The 20,148-nt window shown below is 42.4% G+C and overlaps 1 protein-coding gene across 1 annotated transcript in view; it reads left to right on the forward strand.

Annotated features, from left to right (window-relative positions):
• Nucleotides 1–20,148, forward strand: part of triob (trio Rho guanine nucleotide exchange factor b) — a 64,751-nt gene that overhangs the window by 28,930 nt on the left and 15,673 nt on the right. The window contains exons 16-35 of the mRNA XM_084557651.1: nucleotides 536–655; nucleotides 1,663–1,761; nucleotides 1,879–1,971; nucleotides 2,113–2,262; nucleotides 2,356–2,470; nucleotides 2,587–2,702; nucleotides 4,015–4,137; nucleotides 4,473–4,667; nucleotides 4,996–5,111; nucleotides 5,953–6,019; nucleotides 6,185–6,294; nucleotides 6,449–6,518; nucleotides 6,713–6,802; nucleotides 7,383–7,475; nucleotides 7,629–7,740; nucleotides 8,179–8,369; nucleotides 8,458–8,559; nucleotides 9,656–9,795; nucleotides 10,509–10,608; nucleotides 13,235–13,487. Of these exons, the coding sequence (XP_084413777.1) occupies nucleotides 536–655; nucleotides 1,663–1,761; nucleotides 1,879–1,971; nucleotides 2,113–2,262; nucleotides 2,356–2,470; nucleotides 2,587–2,702; nucleotides 4,015–4,137; nucleotides 4,473–4,667; nucleotides 4,996–5,111; nucleotides 5,953–6,019; nucleotides 6,185–6,294; nucleotides 6,449–6,518; nucleotides 6,713–6,802; nucleotides 7,383–7,475; nucleotides 7,629–7,740; nucleotides 8,179–8,369; nucleotides 8,458–8,559; nucleotides 9,656–9,795; nucleotides 10,509–10,608; nucleotides 13,235–13,487 (2,455 nt within the window). The remainder of the gene's footprint in view (nucleotides 1–535; nucleotides 656–1,662; nucleotides 1,762–1,878; nucleotides 1,972–2,112; nucleotides 2,263–2,355; nucleotides 2,471–2,586; nucleotides 2,703–4,014; nucleotides 4,138–4,472; nucleotides 4,668–4,995; nucleotides 5,112–5,952; nucleotides 6,020–6,184; nucleotides 6,295–6,448; nucleotides 6,519–6,712; nucleotides 6,803–7,382; nucleotides 7,476–7,628; nucleotides 7,741–8,178; nucleotides 8,370–8,457; nucleotides 8,560–9,655; nucleotides 9,796–10,508; nucleotides 10,609–13,234; nucleotides 13,488–20,148) is intronic.

The raw sequence follows: 20,148 nt of genomic DNA on the forward strand, positions 1-20,148 counted from the left end.
TGTGTTGCGTCATCACTTTTGTAGCCAAGCTTCGGTCGCAGCGCTGCCGTCACCCACACAGCAGGTGTGCAAGCTGAGTCACTGAGAGAGGGAGGGTGTTTTTGAGAGGCTACCCTTTGGCTAGAAGTAGGCCAGCAGAATATGTGAGCAAATGGGATTTTGTGTGCATCTGTCTGTGACGCGGGGAGCGTGGCACAGTTAGATGAGGACATCAGGTGCAGACGGGAGGAAAGGGCAAAGTTAAGGAGGCAGGACTAAAAATGGGAACAGTGAGGATGCTAGGGAGAGCGTTGGCGTCACAGTCAGAGAAGCAAAAAGAAAATGTATGAGAAGAGGTGGATATTAGGTAGCAAAGAGATGAAGAAGAAGAAAAGCAAATAGGAGGAAGAGAAGAGTAAGAAATCTGGGGATTAGTTTACACTAAGGAACATCTTTAATCTGTGTGTAACCTTTGCTAAGTGTAATAATAAAATGAATGCTAATGTTTTAAAGAAAGACTGAATAATAAACTAATAAAAACTTGTTTGTACTGTAGGTGCTGGGTTGGATCCGTAATGGCGAGTCGATGCTGAACGCCGGTCTCATCACAGCCAGTTCGTTACAAGAGGCCGAACAGCTGCAAAAGGAGCACGAACAATTTCAACATGCAATAGAGGTAAAGTAAATAAATAAATAAATACATTCATTCCTTTCTATCCCAGAGGAATCCAGTAATTCATGTTCACATGCTCAGTACTTTCAGGTGCACGTTTCTTTCTCTTTCCTCCTTCTCTTTCATCAAGTTTGCCTTGACTCAGCTATTGAAGTTATATTCTTCATTCCCCTTTTCCCTAATTTCTACTTCTCCGTTGCTTCATTGCCCTTCCCCCCTTTTTCTTACTGCCTTTCCAAAACTCCTTTCAAGTTCATACGTCCTCCGAGTCCCACCGTAACTCACACATGAAATGGAGTTATGAATAACTAATATCTCTGCCTCTCCCTGCTTACCTTTCTTCATCATTTCCTTCTTCTCTTTACCTCTGATTATGCGATGGGGGGGGGGTGCCATTTCTTTGAACTCCTATCGAGACGAGCTCATTTTAATGCGGGCCTCCACCTGACCTACTTCTGCAGAGCTCACGTCATACACAGGTTCACAGTCAGAAGAAAGACATTTTTTATGATCGCTGCTTACGTGAGACTGGAATTTTAACGCACGTGGCGTGACTGTGGTCCCTGACAGCCACAGCTGAATAGAAAAGATACTGGAATGTCCTCCTTGACCGTACACAGCAGGTTATGCACGCATAAAAAAATAATTATGGAACACTAAGGCGGGAGGAAATCCTTCATTTTTCATCCCTTGAGTGCTCTGAGTCCAACGAGGAGCAAAATCCTCGCTCTCAAGCAAAAATCACCCGATATTGTCTTTTCTTTACCCCCAAATCTCATTTCCTCTGGAGAACGCTCTCTCTAGGACACTCTTTATGACACAGCTATAATCAGACACTGCTTTTATTTGTTTAGCCTTTACTCTGTTGCTCCCCCAGTCCTGAAAGCTCTCCCAAACTGCCCTGCAGGGTCAAAAGGAAGCTGAGGCTTTGATTTTCAAAGCAGTCACTGTGATATACAGATTTCATATACTTAAAATTGTTTTTTTTTTTCTCCTCATCCACCGTATAGAAAACTCATCAGAGTGCGCTGCAGGTACAGCAGAAGGCTGAGGCCCTACTCCAGGCCAACCATTATGACATGGATATGATCAGAGACTGTGCGGAAAAGGTACTGCTCACTTATTGTCTGTAAGGGTAACCAAGAAAATCAGTGAACGCAGTGCTGTAGCTTTTTTTTTTTTAAAGGCTATAAGAGACAAACTGATTTCTGTTGTTTGGTTTGAAGGTGGCAGACCACTGGCAGCAGCTGATGCTGAAGATGGAGGACAGACTTAAGCTGGTTAATGCTTCGGTGGCCTTCTACAAGACCTCCGAACAGGTACGTTTGAACAATTGTGATTGCGTGTTGGCACTATATAAATAACATTGAAGTGAATACTAGAAAATTGCAAAAGCCTTGGTTTGCACAGAAAGTCTCGGTGCAAGTTTCATAAGCTGTGCCGTGTCGTCTGTGTCTCAGGTGTGCAGTGTGTTAGAAAGCCTTGAGCAGGAGTATAAGAGAGAAGAAGACTGGTGCGGCGGAGCTGATAAACTCGGCCCGAACAGCGAGTCGGACCACGTCACTCCCATGGTCAGCAAACATCTGGAACAGAAAGAGGCCTTCCTCAAGGTGAAAAAGAAGTTGTTTTAAATAAGAAAATACATAAGTGTTGTATTGGTCAGGAGGATGTAACTTTGTTGTGTTCTTTCTGCACACTTACAGGCTTGTACGCTGGCCAGACGTAATGCTGATGTTTTCTTGAAGTACCTGCACAGAAACAGCGTCAACATGCCCGGCATGTTGTCCCACGTCAAAGCTCCAGAGACTCAGGTTAAGAGTAAGTAAACAGCTCCGTACAGTAACCTTTGTCATTTCAACTAATTGTTGCAAAGAGTTGTTAAAAAGTAAAAACAGCCATCCTGATTAAACAAAGTGCTTTTGTTGTTTCATCAGATATCTTGAATGAGCTGCTGCAGAGGGAGAATAGAGTGCTCCACTTCTGGACCATGCGGAAGCGCAGGCTGGACCAGTGCCAGCAATATGTAGTGTTTGAACGCAGTGCCAAACAGGTGTGTATTGGGAATAAGCACACACTGATCTCAAGGCTCAAAACATTGGTACACTGTGGAATTTAGCAAAACTGAGTCTCCACACTGATAAATGGTTGTCTTGTGTTGTGTCTAAGTACATCAGAACGATCATACAACTGCAACTTCCATCTTGTTTTCTCTCTCTTTTTAATAAAACATGCAGCCAGTGCTTCTTTCTAATGATACATTTCAAAAAGTACTGGAAGTGATGTAACCAGGCAGACGTTTTTACAAAAATGACATTTAAACACAGCTATCATTATGTGGCTCAGTAATTTTAACGACCACGTTTCCTACAAAGCATTTCCAGAAATATTTCTCCAACCGTTCATTTCCCCCTCCTTCAGGCGCTACTGAACATGTCAAACCCTGAGGTTTTGATTAGAAAGCTTTCCTGTGTTTCAAGTCACGAGGACACTCGGTGTTGTCTGAGTCCGACAAGTTTCGGTTCACTTGTTGTTCAGAAATTCAAGGATCCGTGAGAAGGGTTTAAGTAAAACGTGTTTACATGCTCCCCAAACTGAGCTGACGTCTGGAGTGTTTTATTTAAACATGACTTTGACTACAGGAAAAGTCAAGAAGCCGGGGCAAGTTAGAATCTGTGACACTAAAGCACTTAAATCTGTAATCCAGGTTACCTCTGGCTGTTTAACACAAGACGCTTGGCTCCCTCTAGTGGTGGTTGGATGACACGGCGCATGCACTGAGCAGTTCGCTTAGCCAATAAAACCAGATGACATCATGCATGTTTCTAGGACATGGCTATTCTAGGGCTATCCAGGTTTTATCCCTGGGGCCCGAATGCTTTTTGGTCGCACAGTTTGACTGGACCAGTTCTGCCACTCGCTGGTCAGGGAGGCGTCACCCGCAGGCTCAGGCTTAAATTACACAAACCATAAAAACAAGAGAAAATGAGGAGGATATTTTGAAAGTGAGTGCAGTGAAAGTGGTTGCTTCTCTATTGTAAACGGAGAAAATATAATTCTTGTGACATACAAGTGTTTCTAAGAATCATAGATTTCAGCTTTCCCAAATTCCTTGACGGCAACAGATTCTTTGAGCCAAACACGGCCCCTAAAAAAAAAATGTCACGCCAATCAGCTGAAATTCAAACAAATGTCTCACATGATCGGAGTGGATGCATGGTTCGATTCGACTTGGCTTTAATTTAGTCGTTGTTCTGAGACTTTCAAGCTTCCGATTTGGATAGTTTAATAGAGACTGTGTCCAATTGTGTGACTAAAGTCCCTGCAGTGTCTGTGTACTCACTCGTGATTGGTTGTTTCCTCAGGCCCTGGAGTGGATCCATGACACTGGGGAGTTTTACCTATCCACACACACATCCACCGGCTCAAGCATCCATCACACACAGGAGCTACTGAAAGAGCACGAAGACTTCCAGATCACAGCAAAGGTATGAGTGTGTGTGTCTTTATTTATCTATAAAAATGGAAAAACAATATGGTGTGTATTTTATTTCGTGTTTGTTGCACTGCCTGATGAGTTGTGTGTATGTTTGAACAGTCCTCCACTCTGCCGTGAGGCCCTTTCCCAGGGCAGCGTATTGTCCCGGTCCCTCTTTGCTGTGTCACTGTCATTGTGTTGGGGAGCACGCTATTGTGTCCATCAAGCAACACACTGGCTCCTAACTCTCTCTATCTCTCATCTACCTTTTCCTCTACACCGGCACCGCCTCTCTCCATCCATCTCTCTTCTCTCTCTGTCCCCTCCCTAAATGTCCATTGACAGCAAACCAAAGAGCGGGTAAAGCTGTTGATCCAGCTGGCGGATGGGTTTTGTGACAAGGGCCACGCCCATGCTCTAGAGATAAAGAAATGGGTGTCCTCGGTGGACAAGCGCTACAGGGACTTCTCTCTCCGTATGGACAAATACCGAACCTGCCTGGAAACGGCGCTTGGCATCTCTTCCGACTCGAACAAGGCTGTGAGTGCTCGCGTTAATAATATTTGACACGTTTAAACATGTTTCGACAGGCAAACCTTTGGCCTCAAGCTTTTCTTTTTGATCATGTACTACCTTAAATGACCATACAACCTCGATTTATTTCAGTTTTTTCAACTTTAGGCACAACTGGGGTAGAGAAATACTGGAGATTGTCAAATCTCACTTTCTGTCACTGCATGTTGGAATTTAAACTCTATCTCTTCCTGCTAAGAGAAAGCAAATGCGTCCCATGCTGGTGTGCCGACTGCTGAATGACCACTGCACCCGTTGTGCACCACATAATAGCCACCGTCGAATGTGTTTTCAGAGCAAAGAGCTGCAACTGGACATCATCCCAGCCAGTGCTCCGGGGTCAGAGGTCAAGTTGAGGGATGCTGCCCATGAACTCAATGAGGAAAAGCGGAAATCTGCGCGGAGGAAAGAGTAAGAGGCACAATATCCTACTCAGGCATGGTCGAATAGTCATGTCCAGCAAACGTATAGGACGTCGGATTTACGCTTTACAGCTTTAATTTCGTGTTGTTTAGAGTTAGTGATAATGTGGAGTTTATTGTCAAATAAGCAAGAGACCATGATGAGCACATCCTAGTCAACACGGAAATCTTCAAATCCAGTCAAGCGTATGAACAAATGGTGATAGAGCAGAGTGGTAATTTGCTTTAAGATGAAAAAAAAAGGCTCATGCAGTATAGAAAATCCGTGGTAAGCAGCTGTAAATGGTGTTTTGGTTTATGAGGGAAATCCATACAAAAGGGGAGTCATGAGCAGCCTGTAAATTACAGTACATAATACGCTCACACGCCTTACTGTAAATGAGCCACGAGGGAGTTATAATGCGTCCACCCTACAGCAGCATATACAGCAGCTGTATTTATCTCACCTCTGTGCCTTGAGGACTTGTTGTCAAAGAATAGTTGCTTGGGACCAAGTTATAGTGATACATTGATCTCTAAAACGTTAAGACCTATTGTAACAACTGGCGTCCTGTGACTGCAGGTCAAAATGTGAAACACAAATGGTCTATATTTCACTGTCAACCTCAGATTTTGTCTGTAAATATTAATAAATGGACTTATTTTATGACTTAACACTGTGGCTACAAAAACAAATTAGAAACTGTAAAGTGAGTAAAATCTTTTAAAACTCTTTGGTGTTTAGTTCGTCACCTGTAGACATCTAACGCAGTTTTTAATGTATGTTTGGTCAGCTGTTGCCCCTGACACGTTCATCACTGTCTCCTCTCTCAATGTGCACGTTCTTTCAGATTTATAATGGCTGAGCTGATCCAAACGGAGAAAGCCTACGTCAGAGATCTGCGAGAGTGTATGGATGTAAGTGCTGTAGAAGACATAAAGGAACTCACTCACTTAAAAATATTTTGCACAGATTCTTCTTCTTTCATCATTAAAGTGTGCAAACATTATTATTATTTTTTTTAATTGGGTTAATTTTCTAGTTATTTAATTAATTATGCTCTGGCGTGCGTGTCTGTGCAGACCTACCTGTGGGAGATGACCAGCGGCGTTGAGGAGATTCCTCCCGGTATCGTCAACAAGGAGCACATCATCTTTGGGAACATGCAGGACCTTTACGAGTTTCATCACAAGTCAGTGATCTGCAGTGATCTGCAACATCCTGTATTCTTGCCATCCGCATCAGATAATTATGTTGCAAGTTATACATTTCCAAGTAGAAATCTTCGTTTGAGAAGCAGTGATTATGCAAATTTTGTTCCTCTAAATGTTTCCCTCTTTGTACAGTATCTTCCTGAAGGAGTTGGAGAAGTATGAGCAGCTTCCAGAAGATGTCGGGCATTGTTTTGTTACCTGGGTAAGATACATGCAGTGTACATGTAATGACATTCAGTTTGAACTAACTTTGACTATGTCTTTATTGTGTTTAAAAGCCAAAGGAATCAGTAGGCCTATTGAATGTTACACATTTTTCCTAATCTTCTTGTTTAGCATCCAGACTCTTGATATTTCATTAGTAAAATACTTGTGTGTTATTTTTTTCCTGCTTAGGCTGATAAGTTCCAGATGTATGTGAACTACTGCAAGAACAAGCCAGACTCAACTCAGCTCATCCTGGAACACGCCGGACCCTACTTTGATGTAAGAAGTGCTTAATGTCTATTTCTGTAACTTGTGATGTAAGAGTTGAGGCAGGATGAGTGGTTTTCTTTCCACACATTGGGGCACATTTTCATTTGATATTTACGGAAGCGCATTGCTGCCATGGCAGAAAAAGACATAACTTACTTTCACTTCGAACTTCTGGCGCCAACAACTCATTAACGAAACGATGTTAATACCCAGGCGATGATTGTTTCCTCTCGTGCTTAACTGTACAATGAGCTACAAACCAGTTTTCATCAAAACGAGCTGGCAAACAACATTAGTCTGGTCTCTGTCCGCACCTGACTGAGAGACGAGATGCAGGGACCATCTACAAAGCGCAACGTGGAAAAAAAGCAGCTAGAGAAATATTCAATAACTTCACTAATATTCATTGTTGTAGCATGACAAAAAAAATAAAAATACCACAGACATCAAATGCATTTCCATAGACATTTGATATTCTGTCTCTTTAAAACATATATTTGTTTAACTCTCGTGGTTTGTCTGTACAGTTTGTGAGTAAGAATAATGAAGATCTTGGCTTGCGTAACCTCTTTCTCTTTTTACTTCACAGGAAATCCAACAAAGGCATCGCCTTGCCAACTCCATCTCCTCCTACCTGATCAAGCCAGTCCAGAGAATCACAAAGTACCAGCTGCTTCTCAAGGTACAACGAATATTTTAGTGAATCTAAAAGGAGAAATACTTGGTCTGACCTTATTCATTTTGGCACGCACGCAAAAAGCAGAGCGTAGGAACTTAATCTTTTGTCAAAATCATTAAGGTGTTAGTTTACGTGTTTTGTGTGCCTCTGTTGTAGGAGTTGTTGACTTGCTGTGAGGAAGGAAAGGGTGAGATCAAGGATGGTCTTGAAGTTATGCTCAGTGTCCCCAAGAGAGCCAATGATGCCATGCACCTCTCTATGCTGGATGGTAGGTATACGCATACACACACACACACGCGTTTGTACATTCATTGACATAATACATTCCCTAGCCCTTTACCCTAACTCTAATTGTAACCTTTACCCTAAAACCAAGTCTTACCCCTCAAACAGCCTTGTAAAGAATGAGGACTGGCCAAAAAGATAGTTGTACAAGAGCACACACACAAGCACACATCTGCTATTCATAATTCAAAGTCTTAATATTTTTAAATACTCGCCTGCTCACTCATCTAGTCGGATGTTGCCAATGATTAAACTTTTTTTTATGAAATGAAATGATGTCCCTCACTTTAAATAGTTATTGAGCACAAATTACTCATCCCTGAGACGGAAATAACATCCTTCACTTGACTTGTTTGCCACCCACAAAGATATTTCAATATTTTAAGTTGTTCTTTTCCTCCTCGCTCTTGTTTCACCTCAGGGTTTGATGGGAACATCGACTCCCAGGGTGAGTTGATACTCCAGGAGTCCTTCCAGGTGTGGGATCCCAAGACTCTGATTAGGAAAGGCCGTGACCGCCACCTCTTCCTCTTCGAGATGTCTCTGGTCTTCAGCAAAGAAGTGAAAGACTCCAACGGGCGCAGCAAGTACCTCTACAAGAGCAAGCTCTTTGTAAGAAATGGCCTGTTTTATCCGACTGTAGTCTTAGGATCCTTTTTTTTTTTGCAAGGTATGTGTCTAAATGTTTCTCTACCATCAGACATCAGAACTTGGAGTGACCGAACATGTGGAGGGAGATCCTTGTAAGTTTGCCCTCTGGGTGGGCAGGACCCCGACTTCAGACAACAAGATTGTTCTCAAGGTAAGATTTTAATAGCAAAGATGACAGGGTAGTGTTCCTTGTCTTCATATTCATATTCACAACATTATATATCTCAATGCTCATCTTTTATTCTTAATTGTTTGTGCCCGTACATGATTTAAATTGTGAAGCCAGAACTGAGAACCAAAGTAGGTTTGCTGCACGCACTAAACTGTACTAAATGTAAAATAGCCCCCGTGTGATTCCTCTTCTGCAGGAGTGGTCAAGGTGCACACGCATAGAGAAGAGTCTCTCCATGTCTGAAGTCCACCCCCGCTAAATCCTACATAGCTCCCTTAGTTCAGCCAAGAAAGTTCTGTCTCTGTAGAGGGAGGGGGGGCGGTAGAGTGTTACTTTCTGCTACTTATTCACTCTTCACACAGAAACATTAGCATAGCGGCTGATAGGTCACAGTCCAATCTCAACAGCATCTTGGTAGTTCTCGCACAGTGAGTCAGAAGCAATGTTTTATGCATGGTGTGTGTGCGTGTGTGTGGATGTGTGTTTGTTTTTGAGACCGACAGAGAGAAAGAATCCCGGTGTATGTGTTACGTTTTTGGGCATGTGTGCTGTACAGCTGTCTTATTACATAATTTGTGATGGCCATCTTTAACGGCATCTTATATAACAAGCACCATGGCAGCATTGGTGCTGGCTGCTAAGTGGAAAAAGGAGAGAAGACTCAGAAGAGGGGTAGTTACAAGCCGCATACGTATTAGTCTTCGCGTTGGATCAGTGACGTAAATAAACGTGATAAATGTCTGTAGTTGCTCCGTGTGTGTGTAAAGGTTAGGGCATATTGTTGTCATCGTTTCATGTTATGTCTCAATGCAGACATGTCAGTCGAGAGCAAGATTGCCGGGATCAGGCAGGGCTATAATTGCTAAATAAGAACTGTACGCTGTACATGAGGTCAATAGTTCATTCATTCATTCAAGCAGACAGCGGGCAGCCGCTGTTATTTTTCTTTCCTGTCAACATTAATGTTCCGTACCTGTCTGCAATACAAGGAAGAAGAAGAAGCAGCTTGGCTTTACTGACCCCATAAGTTCTGTACATAACTTTTAAATTTATCTGAGCCTGCTCTATGTTCCAGGCGTCAAGTATTGAGAACAAGCAGGACTGGATCAAACACATTAGGGAGGTCATCCAGGAGCGAACGGTCCACCTACGTGGAGCTCTGAAGGAGCCCATCCACATCCCTAAAGCCACCACAATGAAACACAAAGGCAGACGGTAAGCTACACTACAGAATATTGCTCTCTGCTGCTGTTTTAAAGAAGCAGTCTTAGAAAACACAAATCCAGTAATGAGCACTGAACACCGCAGCTGGGAAGAGCTTGAGTCCACCATTGCTGATATACCTAGGATGCTGGGATTTCTCAACAGCACATAGACTGGTATTTGATGTTGAATCAGTTTTGCACTGACTCAGTGTTGTGTTGGTCATTTGCAATCTGACTCTGACAACGCAATTTTTTATTTAGTATATATATTCATTAAATATTTATTTTAATGTTTTATTTTCTAGCTAAATTGACTACCTTAATGTGTAACTTAAAGTTATATTTAATAAAATATATTTTTTCAGGCAGTAGTTCAAATAAATTGTCAGAGTAGGTAGTTGTATATCAGGGTGAAAATGCTATTTTTCTGTTTTATTTATTTGTTGTTTTTTTTATGTATTTTTCCCCCCCAAAAAAATATAGAGCAGAAAACAAGAGTTGTGACTTAATTTATTTCAGAAATTTGCGTAACTGAACTTGAGCTGCTTCAGAGATGTTGTGAGGAAGGGCTGAATTGATTTAGGGGAAAAAAACTAAACAAATAACACCAAAAAAATAAATTGAAAAGCCAAATAGGTCAACCTGTTATTTTAAAAGTAATAAATGTGAAGTTTTTTGTCATCCTAATAATGAAATAACTGTAATGATCATTTCTGCCTGCAGGGACGGAGAAGAGCTGGACAGCCAGGGAGACGCCAGCAGTCAACCCGATACCATCTCTATCGCCTCACGTACCTCCCAGAACACACTGGACAGTGATAAGGTAGAAACACAGTCAGTCCTCTGGGAATCTTAATCTCTTCTGGGCAGCACTTTAGCGATACAAAAAAAAAAAAAAAAAAAAAAAGATTTCTTCAGTTTTGCTTTAATTTTATGACCCTTCACACGTCACGCGGTTCAGTCCGCCGGTACGTCGCAGTTCTGCCGGTCCATATAATGCTGCCACACGTCAAAATCTGCAAACCGCTCAGATGCAAGCAGCATTCCTGAAGTTGTTTCCTGCGAAAATGCTTAATTGTGTTAAGGGAGGAAGAAGCGGCCCATCTGACGGAGCTTCAAAACAGCGTGTGTGTGTTTGTTTGTGAATTTGTGTGTGTGTACGTGTGTGTGTGTGTGTGTGTGTGTGTGCACGTATGAGCGAGAGAGAAAATCTTAGCTCACAGGAGCTGCGGTTATATCTGGCAATAGCACCACAGAAGGCTTGTCCTCCTACGCTCAGTATGATCAACTGTAAAGCTAACACACACTGCATGCACGGATAAAAAAATAATAAATAAAATATCCTGCGATGCTTTTATGTCCTGCTAATTATAAACTGGATTGGGCTCTTACGTGAGGTCATTATTTTCGCACTTGCATTGGACTTCCCTCCGCTTGTGCAGTGATAAGGGAGAAAAGTAAATTAGTCCACCGCTGCTGCTTATTTAACTCTCACCGTGGTACAAAGCCCATCTGCGTTTTATGTAACATATATTTCAATTTTAAATGTGAGCAGGATGTGTGCGTGTGTGTGCATCTGCCCACTTGAGACAAATCTCTCACAGACACTAATTAATCAGACATTGTTCCCTCAATTTAGGGCATACTCACATGCATAAACATTCAGAGCACACAGCAACACATGCAAATTGAATGGATCTCTCTATCTCACCCTGTGAGGATGCTATGAGACAGTTCATTCAAGAGCGTGTGACAGTGGTGGGCTTGTGCTCCTGTGTGTGCGCTTTACTGACCGACTTGTGTGTCAGCAGCTTCAGCCTCCCACGCTCCCTTTTGCAAAGGATGCTCGTCTGTATGCCAGACAGGAGAGCACAGTTTTAAGTCCTCACAGCTATCGATTTTGCCCGGATTTTTTGAAGCAAAGTGTGACCGTAGCTTTTTGCGCTCAGTTTTCCTGCGTCTCTCGTTAAAGCGGACGTTAGTGAGGTAAACAGTTGTTTAAAAGACGGGGATGGATTGACTTCTCCGCTCCAGGGAAGGAGGAAGACAAGAGGGAGTCGTTTGAGCTTCAATAGTCTGATTGTAAAGACCCACAGAGGAGTGCTTCTTGGCCATTACAGTGGATAGCAACAACTTTTCTTCTGGCTTTGGATTGCCTTAATGGATCAGAAATTTAATTACCTGGGACTGTTTTACCAGAATAAATACTCCATAAAATGAGTAAATGTTATTTTTTTCCTGACAGCTTATCGACTGAGCATCTTCTCAGCGTGATTTAGGACACTTTTAGTCAATTGTTGTAGAAATCAGACTACTCCATAGAGTTTTATTGCTGTTTGGAACTTCTCTCGGGATGAGGGAGTGGAAAGCGATGGCGAGACTAGAGGAGAGGAGCTCCGTTTCTCAGCTCCTCAGCTCCCTGGCCTTGCCACACTACCAAAGGGTACGTTGCAAATATCTGGTTTTGCTTTGACGGTTAATGCAATGTGTTGTGCTGTGCAAAAGGGGGAAAAAAAAGTGCCTGTTGGTTCTTTAAAACTTTGTAAGCAAGGAGTGAATGAACTGCAGAGACCTTGGATGCAAGAAATATGTGAATGATGTTTTGCAGGTTGTGTGGCTAGTGTGTGACTAATGTTTTGACATTACTGTATTTATGAAACTGTTAAATAAAAATTCATCATTTACGGTTCCTTAGCTCAAAATTCTTTGATATAAACCGAGATATATGAATTGAAGAGGATTTATCACGGCACTTACCTAAGCCTTAAAAGCTGCTGAATTTCTGCACACAAGACAGAGGGCAGGCTCTACATTAGTGGACTTCTCTAGCATTCATTAACATTTGTTGTCCACTTTTAAGACGAACGTATACGCTGTTTTTTTTTTTTTTTTTGCAATAACAATCTTTGAGCAGACTCTGGTGTACTTCCGCAGGAGCTAAAAGCCTCACTAGCAAAAGGCAGCTCCGTCACTTGACTGAAATTTCTTTCAGACTAATTGGTTTGAAAAATGAGTAATGTCACCTTGGTCCACCTCTATCTATTACTGCCTTTCTTTTCCTAGACGCTCAGATGGTCGGAGCCAGATCGTCACAATGACGTTTTGTTCGTTTGTGCTGGAATGAGTCACCAGTCATCGGTTTACAGAGCTGCTTAAGGGCCTCTTCTGTTAGGAGAATGTATTTGATTTTTCTTCTGCATTAAGAAGAAAGAAAGGAGCTATTTTACTGCTTCTTGGCATCAGTTTTTACTTAGTGTGTCCTGTTTGTGGTGGTGTTTGTGGCAAAATTGTTCAAATGCGCATAAATGACAGGAAATGTCATGTCTATCTGTCAGAGTAGCTATTACAAGTACATCTTATTTATGAATGCTGACACCGACTGCACATTTTCTCATGGGTGGAGGCTGCAAGAAAACAGGGTTTACAGATTTTCATTGTTTCCATTCCAGCTTTCCGGTGGCTGTGAGTTGACAGTGGTGATCCATGACTTTGTGGCCAGCAATGGCGGCAGCAACGGAGAGCTGACGGTACGCAGAGGCCAGACTGTGGAGGTTCTGGAGCGGCTCCACGACAAGCCGGACTGGTGCCTGGTCCGGACCACAGACCGCTCGCCAGCCCAGGAGGGCATCGTACCCTGCTCCATGCTCTGCATCGCTCACTCCAGGTCCTCCATGGAGATGGAGGGACTCTTCAACCACAAAGGTAGGACAGGAATATATATTTATAGCGCATTTCAAATGTTCAAATCAAAGAGGTTAAAGTACTCACATTTGCTTTGGTTTATCACTGCATAGATCATTTTACTTCTTGCAAAGAAGAATAAGAATAATTCCTTGAACTTATCTCTATCTTATACTTATCTCGCTTCTAAATCTCACAGAAGCGCACAAAGATATTTTCCCACACCGATAACACATCTTAACACTTGATCACTTGATTGTGTTTTGTGATTGGAAAGAGCAAAAATTGTCTGCATAACCTTCACAGCTGCTTATAACATCCGTGACACTATGAGGGAAAGCTAACAGAATGTATTTCTTGTTTGCAAACAGCACCGGTGACCTGCAGAACCTTTGCTCCTCATTAAACAGCTGCGTGGGGAAACACATGCATTTATTTCCGGGTGTTGCTATGCAACTGTGGAAAGCCCACTTGAAGTACAGCTCTGTCTTTTAATTATCTTTAAATCATTTCCGTTCCCTTTGATTTCTCCGCACTGTTAACATCCACAGATCATGTTACCGTCAAAAACACTCATTTTAGCTTTAACACTCAGCAGCATGCCCCTCCGCAGCGTCAAACAGGAAAAAGTAGTTGCGATTGAAGGTGCCATCTGGGAGATGTGATGTAAGAATCTGCGTCATATCTGTTGTCATACCCAAAGGGTCTTATTATAAGGAGTAAATTATGTGGTTCCCACAAAATTAACTTTGCGGCAAGACAGACTGATTATTTGGGGATTTTTTTACTGCATACATAGACACACACACACACACACACGCACAAACCCATGTATCCATCACTGAAATTACTTTCCATTGACATAATGCAATGGAACGGGATTCAACCCTCAACAAGTTGTGGGGCCCAGACAAGGTCAAAATGGCCTCTCAACATTAGTATTCTGTTAGATTTTAGTCCCCACAAGGTAATAAAAACAACAACAAATGCACAAGTGACATCATGTGCATATTATTTAACACGTCTGGATATTGACCAGACGTAGGTATGTTAAATAAAAGTATTATGACCTGTTAGTTTGTAGTATTCAGTATATTGTTTTATTAACAGAAGTGCTTCGCACTTTCCATCCCACCCTTTTACTGAGCAGACTGCCCCATAGCTGACACTAGCTATTTATGCATTATTGTCTGAGCATCACTTAAATGTTGCACCCAGTGACGATGGAGCCAACTCAAATACTTCATACTGCCCTGTAGCTTAATCTGCTCTATATGTTATTATGTTTAATCATCTGAAACTGCAAAAACAGCCACTAACTAAAGCTGTTGCATCATAACTGCAGCGTAGTTAATAGTACAGTCAGTCTAAAACATAGTAGAGTTTAAGTATAAATAACTACCGCAAGATTGTATTTAAGTGCAGTATCAGTTTTTCCACTTACACTAAAAATACAACAGTAAAACATTACTGTCAACAAATTAGCTGGGTTCAGGTGGATGCCAGGTATTCTTGTTGTTGTGAATTATTTTTATTTTTTTTTAATCCAGTAAGTGTTGATCATGTCAGACACACGGAGGCTGTCCAAAGAGGTTCTTGTTAGCTGTTGTTGTTATCGGTGCATTGGCGACCGGTTCCTGGATGAGTTTCTCCTCTAACATATGCTCCTAAAGAATGCTCCTTTCAGCTTTTGATGGCTGGCTACGGAGTATCAGGCATTTAAATCTGCTGTCTTACAATGTGTTGTTTATTACAGTGATATTCTCTCTTATGGCAGCACATGAGCCATGTAACCCTATATATTTTTTTGTGTGAAAGTGAGCATAGTATAGAAGAGAAACAGAAGATGAACGATAAAGTGAGAAGGTCTCCATACACCTGAGCACTGTTTGACACTGTTTGTAGTTACGAGCTGCCGTCGTCGCGCCTTGACCGAAGTGGAACTTTTTTGCTGGTACCTTTCTCTTCTTAAACTGGAAGAGTGGGTGAGAGCTGCACTGTTTCTATGGTGATACAGTGTACAAATATTTTGCTGGCAGCCTCTTTGTAGCCAGTATGAGAAAGGTCTGCGTTAGTGTTTAAAATTACAGGACGCCGGGACTGTGCACGCAAGAACTCACTGTTGTGGCGATAGCTGAATGATTTACTAGAACAGCACAGGAGGAAAGGGGAGGATTCCCCAACTACTTATTTTACACTTTCAACTCCAGCTTTAATGTTTCTCATGTCTGTTTGGCTCCTTCGTTGCACATAACCAGTTCGTATGTCGGTGTTTGCGTGGCCGGAGGGAGTGATGAAAAGGAGCCTCTCATTGCAGGGGATGCGCTTGTCAAAAAAAGCTGTTGCTGAGGAGGAGGAGGTAGAGAAGGAAATGTTCCTTGCTATTTTGTCAGCCTTTTATGTTTGCTGACCAACCATGGAGGCCACTTTGTCCAAAGCTGGGGAAGGATGACGGTCTAGGGGGATTAGGGCGTCTTGCTGTGTCTCACAACAGGGAATAATTGACTGTTGGGGGGCAATGTCTGTGTCTGAGCAGAATAGGATCGCTCAAATACAGAAGCATGAGTCCGCAAAGCGTGCAGGATATCTGGCAGCTGCTTTTCCGTTCTGATTATAGGATGTTTTGGTATGAAATAACAGTAGTTGACATTTACAGCATAGTTTGCATTTGGTGCGTGTGTGTTTTCTGGATCCACGCGCATGGCTGAAACCTGCTCGGGCCCACACGTTTCTGTTTAGTCAGGCTTAGATCACTTTAATCTAAATACTGATCATGTTTTCATTTTAATGGCTGGAATTTCCCCTTTAGACAAACACACAGGTTCGCTCTCGGGTGCCTTGTCAGAATTCAATGAATACAAAAGCACCTACTGAATCTTATATAAAATGACTTTGTGGGGAGAAGCGACTGAGTGCGGTTTATGTGCATCTGTGAGCCTGTCCTAACAGGAGAGAGTGTGTTTAGAGCCCAGGGAGACGCACACAAACTCACACACACTTGCAGTTCAACAGGGGGATCTTTGTGCATCCAGCATGAATAGTTGCTCTAGACTGCACACTGAAGGATGTTGTGATGCCGGAATACAAATTTAAGTGGTGAATATATATATATAGTAGTATTAAAAATAAGATAATTAAAAGCCCCTAATGAAGATTAAGAATGCTAGAGAAATACATTTATAACCAAAGACTGACCACCAGGCACTTCGTTCTTTGCTTCGATTGTGTTGGATTTCATAACCAAATCTATATTTGATCCAAGCATACTGCACAACTTGTGTGCATCCTAATGCCTGTAAAATATGCACCCGCCCACGCAAACTGAGTGGGCGCTTCTACAAAGGGTAATACGGTAGATGTGCTGCATGTTTCCAGACGTCCCCTTTGGAACAGGAGAGGCACGGTGGAGGTTTGCCCAATATCCTCACAGCAGCCCACTCACGAGGGCGGGAGGGAGGGAAGGGAAGGAGATACAAAGAAAGAGAGAGAAAACATCCTACTCTCTAATGCTGCATTTCACTTTTTCTTTTTCCACGCACTGGACTTCACACTTTGGCTCCCTGGACTTTCCGCGGCACTGTTGCTGCGGACTCATTTCAGTTGCAACATTTTGAGGTCGTGCGCAGGATTGTAAAGCCAGTTGTCGCACATTTGGAGATGCTCTGAGGGAATATATCCAGTCAGGAGTGCAGTAGCTTGAAACTTGACTGACATGGCCCGTGGAATCGAGTCCCTAGTGTCTCTAAACAGATTTTGCTCAATGGATTCAGCGCAGGGGGAGCACTCTAACAACTGCAAGTTCTGGCTGCTGGATCTGGGTACGTGCCTCGTACATGTGTAATGCATAAGTGACAACATAATGTGTTGGACACAAGCAGATTTCTATCTCTGCTGCTTTAAAAATCAGTATTTTCCCAGTTATGTAAAGACAATGTCTGTGTTTTACAGTGAATCTGATGTGAGTTAAGCTTGTGACAGTGTGACATAAAGATCAATGTTTTGGCTCATAAAGCCTGAACAGTTAAAAAGTTGCATTAATAATGCAGCAGAACGACAGTGACTGTGCTATTGTGTGAGAAAACAACAACAATTCTGTCTGTAAATTTGCACAGCTCGTCTTTGTTAGTTCTACCTCGGCTATTTTTACACAGGTTTTATGCAGTGCTTTTCGCTCATCAACTGCGGATTATGTGGCGGCATTATGGCGGTGAAAGTAATTTGGTGAATGCACCGTTATTTGATGAGATATTAAATCTGAAATCACACTGACGAGATTATATATTTGCGCCTGTCTGCATGCTAGGTCAGACTGTTGCTGCGCAGATGGGCAGAGGATGTTATTGTAGACCCCAGGGAGAAAATAAAATTGAATAGTTGACAACGCTATCCCTTTTCGGATTAGTGTTTTTTCAGTGGCCTGCTGCCTGCAAGCATTAAAAATATTAGACTACTTTTGCCAGAATGCGCAACAGCAAGTGGTCTTTGCACTACATATCGCCCATCCCATCACCACTCCCTTCCTAACTATGACTGTTGGTGGCAAGCCCTCTCTAGAATTGTCCACATTTTTACAGCCAAATACCCCCACCCGGAGCTTCCCCCCACGCTGCACCTCCGCCCCCTATAAGCACGTCCCCGACCGCAGCCACTGATGTTTGTTTGTATCACTTCTCCCGGGGAAGATAAGACCACACGGGAGACGCTCCCCTGGTGACACCTCTGGAATCCCAGGCATGCTTCGGTGGAGCTGCGCAGACTTTCAGGATCACAGCAGTTGTACATGACCCCCCCATCACCCTCCCCCTTCCTATTCTGAGACACACACAGAAAGTTGTAAATCTAGCGTGTCCTTTGCAGCGGCGTGAATGAGCACTGACTGAATTATGATATTGCAGCAGGAGCTTGCAGATAAATGCACCTTTGGATATGCAGAACAGAACATCTGGTTGACTCTCGGTTGGGGTCTTCTCAGGGATATCAGCCCACAGAGTCCAATCAAGAAGATGATATTATTAGAAATAGAAATCAGATTTACGTAGTGCTGATTGAGCGGAATAGAGGAAACAATAATGGATATTTTGTTGTTTGAATGTCTGCTCATTACTTTTGCATTACCGCACTATACGCATGCATAGCACTAGTGATCATCACAGTCACCTTAACAGTATGAAGTTGTTTCTCAAGAAACCGACATGCCCCATTAATTGAATCAGGAGAGTGATTTTAGCGAAGATTAGCAGCCGTATTAAAGTATTTTTTATTTGTTTTAATGCTAGGAAAACTGTTTTTTTATTGGTAATATCAGCTACGATAAAAGATGACAAGAAGACATTTATAAATTGTCTTCCCAGGATTTATCCACTTATTAATTTCCGTCTGAGGAGATGGACGTTCTTTTAAATGTCAGACGCCAAAAAAATGAAAGGTGAAACTTTTTCATTCAGTAAACCTTTCTTTAGTGATTCTTTACTGAATGAAATTTCAGCCGAGGGAGTTTTGTATCCAGGTGGTACATCATCAACATCAAGAAAACTGAATAAGACCCAAAAAGACCTCTATGATGAGTAGTATAAATTTTAGCCTGGTGAATTATTCATCATGCAGCAGCAAGATTGAAGAGTATCGAAGGACAACGTCACTATAAATGTAGTTCATTTCATGTCGTCTTTTAAAAATGTGGCTAATTTCTTCCGTCTGAGATGTTATCACTAGCATACAATGAAATTATTGCGCGAGAGGCTTCAGGCTAATTTTCTGTCCCCCGCTTTTGTTCCCCATGAGCGAGAGCCTGGCCAGCTGTTCACGAGTCGTCTCCACAATGAAAGACGCCCTGCGGGGCGAAAGGGCGAAGATCAAGCCCTCTGTGTGTGTATGTGTCTCTAGAGTTATTTTCCACTGAAGAGGAATGTGTCAAGGCTGCTGACCCCATGTTTCACCCGTTCACACCCCTGTTAGCGGGACCCCTTCAGACTAATCAGAGCATGGAGATAGCACTGAGTGTTTATCGCTAAAGTGTGAACATTTTAGTCATTGACCATGTCAAACAAGTGATAGATAATAACCTCAGATATTGCAACTTTTTTAGAATTTGCTAGTATTTCAGTAACATTCAAATGGTTACTTGTAATTCTTTCACCTCAGATGCACAACTGTGAACCGACAGAGCTTGCTAAACTTTCTGTGCAGCCTCTTATGTAATAGCCACGACGTGCTTGCTAAGAGCACGGCCGCATGTTAGGTTGTGACCCCGCGTGTCGGCAGGATGCACGGTCTGTTTGCTCTACACGAGAAGTCCTGACTTACGAGCACACGTTTAGTACCTCATAGTACTACATTGCTAGTAGGTCTGCTGTCAGGTAAAACAAACAAAAAGAGCACTGTTTGATTTAATCAGCATCATTTATTTGGTCCTAATGTGTCCACGTGCAGGTATTTACCCAAATTATTCAGGATTTGAAACGCTAACAAGTAAAAGTAATGCACACTAAGTATACAGAAATGATTAATGAGGAATTTGATACAAGACTAAAAGGTAATCTGAGTGATCAGAATTACAGCCTTAAATAGGACCCTTGAACGCAACCTTGACTAAAACATTCCTGGACGGTATCGTAACCAGCATTTGCGACTCTGGTTCTCATTTAGTACTTGAGCGTAAATGTCAGAGGCAGGTATATAAGAC

This window comes from Chelon labrosus, assembly GCF_963514085.1.
Source record: "Chelon labrosus genome assembly, chromosome: 12".
In the NCBI taxonomy this organism is placed as follows: Eukaryota; Metazoa; Chordata; class Actinopteri; order Mugiliformes; family Mugilidae; genus Chelon; species Chelon labrosus.